Below are 10756 nucleotides of genomic sequence, written 5' to 3' on the forward strand. Positions count from 1 at the left end.
CGGTGAGGCCCGTGGTAAGGTCAAGGATTCTCTTCCAAGAAGAAAACAGTGTGAGCCAACCTCGACATGGTCCAAAGGTTGTCGAGGTAGGTAATGACAATGGACAATCTTTTATTGTGTTTGAGATCGAGCGAAAAAAGAACAAGAAGGAATCTGTCGAGACCCATAAAGAAGTAGCCTCCACCTGCAATATATTGGCTTGTTGAGACACCGATGGGTCCTGATGTCGTTTCATCTTTCAGGAATTCCAAGGACAAGACTACAGAATAGAGGACAGACAGTTGGGTCCTGCATCAGTGTCTGTTCTTTCAGGAACTCAAATATTTGTTTTTATTAGTCATTTTCCATAATTTTATTTTCTATGCAGAACCTCTGAAGAATGTTTATAACAGATTTACATGAAATCAGTTGACATGGTCATATTTGAGTGTGGTCAAACACAAACAAACACCAATTTTATTGGCAGATGACATGACTAAATGTACAACCAGAGGAATTACATTAAGCCAACAAAAGAAAATGCCACAATATTTCAAAGAAATTTAAAAGAAAAGGAATGTTGCTACAAAGCCAACATGCAGCATCCAAGCACATAGATTCTTACAACAGATTTATTCTCACAACAAGTGATGGCATTCAAACTTATACAGCACAGAAAGGAAAGAAACATGGGAGATCCGTTGAGATCAACTGTTGGTTAGGGTAAAGGTTTTACTTGGGTGGCCTTCGATAAGGATACAATATGTCCTCGATGTTTTCTTTGATGTAACTGCCCACTTTGTTCAGGTTTCTGGCCACCCCTGATGCCACTACTCCAGCATTCTTTCTAAACCTGCATACAGACAAGCCTTCAGTATTCTTCACACTGAGTTGGACGGGGAATCTGTAGAAATAGAATTAAAACTAATTGCTTTCCTGCTGAAGAATTCGTCCCCTGAAGATTGAGCTGGTCGGTGTGGATGTGGTTGAGAACGAAGCGTAGCATCTACATCGACAACACCCGATCAGATTGCCAAATTGCAGAGACAAAGGAAATACAGGAGAAACAGACACACCAAAAGAGAATAGCAGGCAACGGTGGACAACCCATATCACGGCAAGGAGATCACAAAAGGTACAAGATACAAAAAGAAGAAGCCCTAAGGTCCAAACTATTTGTATTAGGTATGCAGGTCTTTTTTTTTTTGCCACTGAGCTATATCAATAAAAGGCGCAAGAAGTATCTGCAAAAAAAGAATATGAATCTTCACTTTGTTTAAATTTCATGCAAATTGACAAACTTTAGTTTGGCTAACTGACAACAATAGAAGAGGCAATTAAAAAAGTTATAGAAATAGTTTCCCACATTTAGATGGCGACAACAGACATTCTTGATACATCTTTGCTAAAAACCTTGTATCCACTATAACCAGCAGAGTCCACTGGAAACATTATAGCCAAGGAGCAACTTGCAAAGATGCATGTCTTTGCACGGTTCACATCCTCTAATTATTATCAAAGCCTTTGAATCATGAGAGTACCTTTAGCTCTCCATCAGATTGTTCTTATAGTCACAAAGGCTAGAAACAACTCTTGCTGCTCACAGCATGTACAAGATTTTTGAAAAATTGATTAGGTACAGCATATGGACTTCTTAATCTAGCTCCAGATTTGCACTCTGAGCTATCACAATTTTGATATGCAGTAAACATTGGGTTCCATCTGGGTCACAAAAAATCCTGAAAACCTCTGGGTTTTGGCTTTAGCTATTGCGAGGCCAATATTAGAAGAACACCTTATGGTTATGACTTCTTTATACTGATTAATCCCCTACATCTTGCCCAAACAGCTTCTCAAAATTATCAATGATCTACAAATGCAAATAATCTTCAGTAAACAACTTTAAGAATACACAGCGAGAAGTCTCTTTAAGCATAAGCATATTATAATTTGACCAATGATAACAATTTTCAGATTTGTAACAACTTACTAAGTTTGATGTATTACCATTAATGCTTGTACCCAACAGAAATCTAATAAACAACTTTTGACCTGGTTCAGCTTCTACTTCTTGGCTCACTTTCCAAGCTTAGTCTAAAACAATAGTAATAACATTACGAATTTGATTTCTTCAGGCCCACTCAGTGTTCTAAGGGATTTACTGGTCCAAATTCCAATTTAGGATCTACAAGAATAAGAATAAAATGCTTTGATGATCTCAGCCATTATTCTGGTATAAATATTCAGAAAATTGACAGTACAAATTGCACTTTTCCCATCTCCTTGCTTTTTTGAAGAAAAAAATGCTCACAAAAGATACAGTCTGCTACTTTCCTCATCATGAACTAGCAAAAAGATTCATGTTGTTCATAAGACTGGTCTTTCCACATTGAGAGCTCGAGGCTCAAGGAACGTCAAGTCGCATGTTTCGAGCCTAACCCCTTAACCAAGAATATAATCATATCAAGAAATCTGCACTATTATCCAGTGTAACAGAAAAAACATAATTCAACATCCATTTACATCCTATATGAATTAGAACTTCCCAAAAAACATTTTGCAGTTCAAATACCTTCCTTGTGAACATTTGCAGGAACATGACCAGCAGTTGAAGCTCTCCTGTCCACCAATAGCTACAATAAATTTCTACAGATGTTAGAAAACTGACAGTGAAAAGGTTGAGTTCCGAAAAAACATAGTATTTTTGCAAGTAAAAGATACAAGAGTTAACTCTTCAAAGTGCACTCTTGGCTATTCCATTTGTTGTCAATATCTATAAATTGCAGCACTCTGGAGTCTGGACCACAGTGAAGTTCTTGAGTTTTTATAAAAGGTAAAGCAAAAAATAACAAGATGAATTCATGCAACATGTCTGCACTAGAAATTTCTTTGACACAGATAAGTCTCCAGGTAACCATAATTATTTAGACTTATTTCCATGTTTTTGATTGTGAGTTCAATGACATCTTTTATGCTATTTGCAAGCAATATTAATTATGAGAGACATATCAAAGGTCAATATGAACCTAGGGTTGAGATCGACTAGTTCTATATGGACAAATATCTTGTGATGGAATTATGGACAAGTTTGTCTTTGCTTGATTTATAAGACCTTGGTACGGCTTGCCCAAGTTAACCTTCCACTGCCATACATATATATCTTCATAAATAAGATTGCTGACTATGGGATATTATCATTCACGGATGCTTTGTCCAGGTATAACCAGGTTAAACTTTCCAACACTGAGAGAAACCATCATTTAAATAACCATGGGGAGCCCATGGGAAACCATGTTACAAGCTTAGCAGTAATTGCCAGAGCAAACAAGAACTGTAATAGAAGTTGTCTTTGTGTATGCCTAACTACAGCAGTAGGTGCATCTGGATAATATACCAGTGGTTTTTAATGCATGCATCAACTCTCTGCTCCAGAAAGCACATAGAGACACATACAATAATGATTAAAAGATGCATACTTCTGATAAATCTAAAAAGGGAAATGCAGTTAAGAAAGTCATAGAAGCAAGAAATACCTCTATGCCTGCACAAAACGGCAACTCTGCTTGGTTCTCTGGCTTTCCAACAGGGTCATCTCTCTTATCAAGAAAAACTGAATAACCAACACAGGCATACTTGAAATCTGACAGGTTATGACCATCTTTTGTAGTTTCCATTTCAGATTCTCCAATGATGTAGCTTGGTACTGGTGACAAGAGTTCATATTTATTTGTCAATGAAAATAGAATGAATCTCATGTAGCCAATTTTTCAGATAAAAAACAATATGATAATATGTCAGTATCCAATGAGTCATTTCAGACCAAATAACTCCTTAAGTTATGGTGGACTGGAAAAAGAACAAGATTAAAAAAAATACAAACAAAATCAGATAGAAATGTGCTAATAGGTCAATCATAGATAAAAACCACGGAAAAGTCCTCTAGTTATCAGAGATTTAAGAAGCCTAAAAAGCAACCCACTTTTCAGCTAATGTACACTTAATACTTCTGTGTTTTTAACTCATACCTAACTCCATGGCACTTAATATCATGGTTTATATTCATGCCTAACTCCATGGAATTAATCAATGGAAACTTCTCTGAGGAAAGAGGACCTATATGATGGACTGAAATTGATAAGGAAACAAAGTACATTCTGTTATTGAGGTTTTATGGTCTTGGTTAAGACTGCAATCAAATTGACATAATTTTCAATGCTATCTATGGCCTGAAGAAGAATCTAACATGTGAAGGTTGAAATAACAATTAATAACTGATAATACACTATAGATATATGACAAACTGGTTTAGCTATCTTATAATAAAAGGATTAGTTAATGTGACTCCAAAATAGGAGGAAGACATTCTATAGCCGCTAAAGAATATCTAACCCGAAAATTGAGGAACTGACCAAATCAATTTCTTTTGTTATCCAATTGGAAGCACAAGAAAGAATGCTGTGATTCCACGGCACCAAGAGCATTGACCTCAGACAGTGCTTGAAAGCTCTACACTGTCATAATATATTTGATTAAGGGCACTAATGAAACTGGTACTGAATCTAACACCTACCAATTTAAAAGTTCCAATCCAGCTTTTAACAAGACTGCATTCTTATGTTAATAAGGAACTTCACCATTAAGGTGACAACATGTAGATTGGATTGTCAATTTTGTACAACTCTATTCTAACAACACAATTCATTGACAATAACGAAGAAAAAAAACCGTAGGTGAGCTGGAGGTTCTTAAGACACATGGACCAGGCAAGAATAAGAGAGTACCATCTATTTTCAGTCGGGTATCCTCCCTATAATTCTATTTCCCTTTCCTAACATCACTATCATACATGGTGTAGCAATTTGCTTGACTAAACGAACCGTTTTCTTATAAACCAGGCATCAAATATGGAAAACTTGCAATATTTTACATGTTTTAAGCTGGCAATAGCAGGAGTGGCATAAAGTATCATGCAAGGGACTCAATTAACTTATTTTGTTTCATATTTTTAAATGCTAAATCTTGGATTTATATTTTATTTGCTGTTGATTCTTTTGGTTGTTCTTTTTGGGACCTACGATGATATCCTATACTTCTTTCCCAAGAACTGATAACAGACTTTCCTTTCCATCATAGTGGAGGTCACCAATCCATTAGCAGAAGTATCTGAATGAGTTGACAAACAATTCAACATGTTGCTAAAATCAACAATACACCCACAGTATTGAAGTTCAATAACCCTGATTCATGAACACATGCATGACATTCTATCATCCAAAAATCCTAAAGTTCAATAACCCTAAAGTTCATCTTTGCCAAGGAAATTCAGGTTATAATCTGCATATACTAGAAACCTTTAAGGCAGGAAGAAAGCAAATGGACCTTGGGGGAGAGTCCGGCTGATGCCGACGCACATGGGGTTACTGGAGTCAGATCTGAGCCGCGAGGAATAGTAGAGGCATCCCTTGCACGACTTCCCTTTGTAGGTCGAGGGCTTCGGGTTGCGCCGCAGATCGCCGTCACCTCCACCGCTCCGATCCCCGTGGCAGGCCCCGTCGGGTGACTCCGCCGCCATTCCCTCGCCTCGCCCGACGCCACCACCGATGGATCCTCCAGACATAGTAGACCACGATGCTTCCGTGTCGGCGACGGTCTGGACCGGTGCCCAATTTTGGTTTCCGGCAAGAAAGGGTGAAACGAAATGTGGCGTTTCACGGTTCGTTTCACGGTTTGGTCTATCTCGGTTCGCTAACGAGCCGAGCCTTGTGAACCCAACGTGACTCGTCCATGGTTTCACGTACTTAATGTGGTCTTTCATCTCATAGCCACATATTTAGCTAAAAAAAACTATACTACAAAAAAAAATAAACAATATTTTGAATTGTTCTTAATTTAATTAGGAACAATGTCTGTAATTTATCTTAAATTAGTAGGATTTTTATGTGTTTGACCACTTCAAAGCAATTGATGTGTTTGACTTCGTCTTGAGGCTCCTCTATAATAGTAACGGGAGTCCGAAGTTGTAGAACGACCGAGGATGCGTCGTTTGAGTAGTTCCCATGCGTGCGTGCGTGCGTCCGTGTGTGCATGGCTGGGCTTCTCTATAAATGAGGACGCACGTCCTCTGTTCTTCCTCGCACCATCGGTAGCCGCATAGGGGAAAGGCGATCGTCTACTGACCTTTGCTTTGATCCCTATGGCGTTCTTCAAGAGCTTCTTGCCTCTCCTCGTCATGCTGCTGCTCGCCTGCAGCGTCCAGGGCCAGTTATTGCCCGACTTCTACAAGAGCACCTGCCCAAGACTCCAGCGAATTGTGAGATCGGCAACGAAACAGGCCATCGATAAGGACCCCAGAATGGGGGCCGCCGTGCTCCGCCTCTTCTTCCACGACTGCTTCGTCACCGTACGTGAGGCGACAGCCACGATCTGCTTCTCGTTCTGCTTTCGACTTCATCTCCATCACGGCTTCTTGCTGCTGATCTCGTGTTCGTTGGTTCCGTAGGGCTGCGATGCGTCGGTGCTTCTGGATGACACACCCACCGCCTTGGGCGAGAAGAATTCGCCTCCCAACTTCAACTCTCTCCGCGGCTACGAGGTCATCGACTACATCAAAGCGCGCGTCGAAGCATCTTGCCCGGCGACCGTGTCGTGCGCCGACATCCTCGCCCTCGCAGCTCGTCACAGTGTTTCAGTGGTTAGTATCCACTTTCTTCATCTACGTACTACGGATCGATGGTGGTGAATGACGCGGTGCTGGATCTGGATGCAGCTCCGTGGACCAAGGTGGCAGGTGCCGCTGGGTCGCAGGGACGCAAGGACGGCGGCGAGCCAGTTGGAGGCCGGCGCCAACCTTCCCCCTGCCGGCATGGAAGTCCCAGGCCTCATCGGTATATTCGCGTCCAAGGGACTCGACGCCAAGGACATGGTCGCGCTCTCCGGCGCCCACACCATCGGCGAAACGCGGTGCGGCGTCTACCGCTCACGCATCTACAACGACAACAACGTCGACCCCAACTTCGCTGCCATCCGCAAGAACAACTGCCCGCCTTTCGGCGACGACAACAAGTGGACGCCGCTCGACCTGCAGACGCCGACGCGCTTCGACAACAAGTACTACAGGAACCTCCTGGGTGGGCGCGGGATTCTGCACTCGGACCAGGCGCTCTACAGTGGCGGACCGGCTGATAGTCTGGTGAAGTTATACAGCGCCAACAATTCCGCCTTCTTCGCCGACTTTGCGCTGGCAATGACGAAGATGGGGAACATTAGCCCTCTTACGGGAGCCAACGGGGAGATCAGATTGAACTGCAGGAAGCCAAACTGATGGTGACGACGACCACCACCACCACGGCGATCAGGGTCTAGACTGTGGGATTGCTGTGTTCAGAACGATGTATTTTCCAGCCTGCAGAATGATGTTTTGTGCTCGAGAAGAAACAATTCTTCTTTTTGTTTTTGCATATTTCTTGCCGTTTTTTCCATGCAATAATCCAACCAAAAAACAAAAAGTCGTATCCAAAATATTATTTATAAATTTAAATATATCTGATAACAAAATAAAAGGTATAATTAGTGAATTGGCCAAACCAAGAATAAGAAGACATGCTCTTATTTGGAAACAATGAGATCAATAATATCTCATCCATATTACACTGACGGAATCATACGGAGGAGGTCAAATACTGACCTTTAAAAACCAGCAAATTGATAGAAAGAGCCACATCCTTGGCCGGAAGCGAAGAAGACAAGTTCAACACACTGTGCCCGTCGTCCGGCAGCAGCCATGGCTGCTCCAGCCGCTGCCAATTGAGGCAGGGCGGGCGGGGCAAAGACATCGGAAACATCGCGCCACTCTGTGTATCGACAACCACAGCTCTTCTCCTTTGTTTTCCTCACTTTGGTCGGTTGTCGAATCGGAACCGGAAAACTGTACTAGATAGGAAAAGAAACGCATCTCTGAAAGATTTGTTTCCGAATAATAAAGCTAAGCACAACAGCATCGCCATGGAGAAGAAAGAACCTCCTCCGTACGATTCCGTCAGTGTAATATGGATGAGATATTATTGATCTCAGAGCATTCAACCTGTGTCTTCTTAATTCGGGATCATTTTGCTGACTCGCGATTTGCAGCCTTTCTATAATTAAGGCAACAAAGATATAAAGAGTTGCTACACCATAATTAAGGCATGAGTTTGGCCTGGTGAGTCATGGAAGTTAGCAACGGGGAGAGCCACATACTTGGCCGGAAGCGAAGAAGACAAGTTCAACACACTGTGCCCGTCGTCCGGCAGCAGCCATGGCTGCTCTCTCACCAACCGCTGCCAGTTGAGGCAGGGCGGGCGGGGCAAAGGCATCGGAAACATCGCGCCACTCTGTGTATCGACAACCACAGCTCTTCTCCTTCTTTGTTTTCCTCACCTCCTGTCCTCGTACAGAGAGAGAGGAAAAGATTTGATCTTTGGTCGGTTGTCGAATCGGAACCGGAAAACTGTACTCGATAGGAAAAGAAACGTATCTCTGAAAGATTTGTTTCCGAATAATAAAGCTAAATCCGAGTCGAAGCACAACAGCATCGCCATGGAGAAGAAAGAACCTCCTCCGTTTAGTGTAATATGGATGAGAAATTATTGATCTCATTGTTTCCAAATAAGGGCATGTCTTCTTATTCTTGGTTTGGCCAATTCACTAATTATACCTTTTATTTTGTTATCAGATATATTTAAATTTATAAATAATATTTTGGATACGACTTTTTTGTTTTTTGGTTGGATTATTAGATGGGAAAAACGGCAAGAAATATGCAAAAAAAAAGGAGAAAGAATTGTTTCTTCTCGAGAACAAAACGTCATTCTGCAGGCTGAAAAATACATCGTTCTGAACACAGCAATCCCACAGTCTTGACCCTGATCGTGGTGATGGTGATCGTCGTCGTCACCATCAGTTTGGCTTCCTGCAGTTCAATCTGATCTCCCCGTTGGCTCCCGTAAGAGGGCTAATGTTCCCCATCTTCGTCATTGCCAGCGCAAAGTCGGCGAAGAAGGCGGAATTGTTGGCGCTGTATAACTTCACCAGACTATCAGCCGGTCCGCCACTGTAGAGCGCCTGGTCCGAGTGCAGCATCCCGCGCCCACCCAGGAGGTTACTGTAGTACTTGTTGTCGAAGCGCGTCGGCGTCTGCAGGTCGAGCGGCGTCCACTTGTTGTCGTCGCCGAAAGGCGGGCAGTTGTTCTTGCGGATGGCGGCGAAGTTGGGGTCGACGTTGTTGTCGGTGTAGATGCGTGAGCGGTAGACGCCGCACCGCGTTTCGCCGATGGTGTGGGCGCCGGAGAGCGCGACCATGTCCTTGGCGTCGAGTCCCTTGGACGCGAATATACCGATGAGGCCTGGGACTTCCATGCCGGCAGGGGGAAGGTTGGCGCCGGCCTCCAACTGGCTCGCCGCCGTCCTTGCGTCCCTGCGACCCAGCGGCACCTGCCACCTTGGTCCACGGAGCTGCATCCAGATCCAGCACCGCGTCATTCACCACCATCGATCCGTAGTACGTAGATGAAGAAAGTGGATACTAACCACTGAAACACTGTGACGAGCTGCGAGGGCGAGGATGTCGGCGCACGACACGGTCGCCGGGCAAGCTGCTTCGACGCGCGCTTTGATGTAGTCGATGACCTCGTAGCCGCGGAGAGAGTTGAAGTTGGGAGGCGAATTCTTCTCGCCCAAGGCGGTGGGTGTGTCATCCAGAAGCACCGACGCATCGCAGCCCTACGGAACCAACGAACACGAGATCAGCAGCAAGAAGCCGTGATGGCGATGAAGTCGAAAGCAGAACGAGAAGGAGATCGTGGCTGTCGCCTCACGTACGGTGACGAAGCAGTCGTGGAAGAAGAGGCGGAGCACGGCGGCCCCCATTCTGGGGTCCTTATCGATGGCCTGTTTCGTGGCCGATCTCACAATTCGCTGGAGTCTTGGGCAGGTGCTCTTGTAGAAGTCGGGCAATAACTGGCCCTGGACGCTGCAGGCGAGCAGCAGCATGACGAGGAAAGGCAAGAAGCTCTTGAAGAACGCCATAGGGATCAAAGCAAAGGTCAGAAGACGATCGCCTTTCCCCTATGCGGCTACCGATGGTGCGAGGAAGAACAGAGGACGTGCGTCCTCATTTATAGAGAAGCCCAGCCATGCACACACGGACGCACGCATGGGAACTACTCAAACGTCGCATCCTCGGTCGTTCTACAACTTCGGACTCCCGTTACGATTATAGAGGAGCCTCGAGACGAAGTCAAACACATCAATTGCTTTGAGGTGGTCAAACACATAAAAATCACTCTAATTTGAGATAAATTATAGATATTTGATAATGGAAAGCTGTTGTAATATGCTAAATTGCATCGGTAATACCATCAAATTGTTGAAACTCTTGTTGTATCTTTTCTAAATGTTAGTACATTTATCTTAGATTCTAAATTATAGATATTTGATAATGGAAAGTTGTTGTAATATGCTAAATTGCATCGGTAATACCATCGAATCCCTTCAACGAGGAAAAAGTTCACTATAATTGATTTCTCTTATATTTTTCTAGGTGAATAACGATCAACCCGAGGCAGGGTTGATCAGTGCTTTCCCTTTGAGTTGTTGAAACTTTTGTTATATCTTTTCTAAATATTAGTCTATTTATTCGCAGTAGATCATTTGTCAAATTCGCCAATTAGGTTTCAGATTAAGGAGCGAAGTTCTCCCTTAGCTAGCGATTTGTTGGTCCTTTGGTGCTCCTAGGATATGA

At 43.3% G+C, this 10756-nt stretch overlaps 3 protein-coding genes across 3 annotated transcripts; 1 reads left to right on the forward strand and 2 right to left on the reverse strand.

Annotated features, from left to right (window-relative positions):
- Positions 1–422: 422 nt before the first annotated feature.
- Positions 423–5635, reverse strand: LOC135642282 (uncharacterized). The gene is made up of 5 exons (XM_065158289.1): positions 5359–5635; positions 3513–3682; positions 2552–2612; positions 915–985; positions 423–831 (listed from the first exon to the last, which is right to left on the reverse strand). The coding sequence occupies exons 1-5, from the start codon at positions 5594–5596 to the stop codon at positions 712–714; spliced, it is 660 nt and encodes a 219-aa protein (XP_065014361.1). The 5' UTR covers positions 5597–5635; the 3' UTR covers positions 423–711.
- A 522-nt stretch (positions 5636–6157) lies between these two features.
- LOC103990520 (peroxidase P7-like) lies at positions 6158–7436 on the forward strand. Its single transcript, XM_009409692.3, has 3 exons — positions 6158–6379; positions 6479–6670; positions 6746–7436. The coding sequence occupies exons 1-3, from the start codon at positions 6173–6175 to the stop codon at positions 7298–7300; spliced, it is 954 nt and encodes a 317-aa protein (XP_009407967.1). The 5' UTR covers positions 6158–6172; the 3' UTR covers positions 7301–7436.
- A 1339-nt stretch (positions 7437–8775) lies between these two features.
- Positions 8776–10090, reverse strand: LOC103990519 (peroxidase P7-like). Its single transcript, XM_009409691.3, has 3 exons — positions 9835–10090; positions 9544–9735; positions 8776–9468 (listed from the first exon to the last, which is right to left on the reverse strand). The coding sequence occupies exons 1-3, from the start codon at positions 10039–10041 to the stop codon at positions 8914–8916; spliced, it is 954 nt and encodes a 317-aa protein (XP_009407966.1). The 5' UTR covers positions 10042–10090; the 3' UTR covers positions 8776–8913.
- Between the last annotated feature and the right edge of the window lie 666 nt (positions 10091–10756).

Source organism: Musa acuminata, chromosome BXJ3-7, assembly GCF_036884655.1.
Source record: "Musa acuminata AAA Group cultivar baxijiao chromosome BXJ3-7, Cavendish_Baxijiao_AAA, whole genome shotgun sequence".
NCBI classification, from domain to species: Eukaryota; Viridiplantae; Streptophyta; class Magnoliopsida; order Zingiberales; family Musaceae; genus Musa; species Musa acuminata.

Bases quoted from the DNA above. Each gene is read 5' to 3' on its own strand.
- LOC135642282 (XM_065158289.1), bottom strand. From the start codon at position 5,596: ATGTCTGGAGGATCCATCGGTGGTGGCGTCGGGCGAGGCGAGGGAATG. The intron at 2,613-3,512 runs GTATTTCTTGCT...AATTTATTGTAG, and splicing joins CGTTTTGTGCAGGCATAGAG to CTATTGGTGGACAGGAGAGC. The intron at 986-2,551 runs GTATTTGAACTG...TTGTCGATGTAG, and splicing joins TGCAAATGTTCACAAGGAAG to ATGCTACGCTTCGTTCTCAA.
- LOC103990520 (XM_009409692.3), top strand. From the start codon at position 6,173: ATGGCGTTCTTCAAGAGCTTCTTGCCTCTCCTCGTCATGCTGCTGCTC. The intron at 6,380-6,478 runs GTACGTGAGGCG...TTGGTTCCGTAG, and splicing joins TCCACGACTGCTTCGTCACC to GGCTGCGATGCGTCGGTGCT. The intron at 6,671-6,745 runs GTTAGTATCCAC...ATCTGGATGCAG, and splicing joins CTCGTCACAGTGTTTCAGTG to CTCCGTGGACCAAGGTGGCA.
- LOC103990519 (XM_009409691.3), bottom strand. From the start codon at position 10,041: ATGGCGTTCTTCAAGAGCTTCTTGCCTTTCCTCGTCATGCTGCTGCTC. The intron at 9,736-9,834 runs GTACGTGAGGCG...TTGGTTCCGTAG, and splicing joins TCCACGACTGCTTCGTCACC to GGCTGCGATGCGTCGGTGCT. The intron at 9,469-9,543 runs GTTAGTATCCAC...ATCTGGATGCAG, and splicing joins CTCGTCACAGTGTTTCAGTG to CTCCGTGGACCAAGGTGGCA.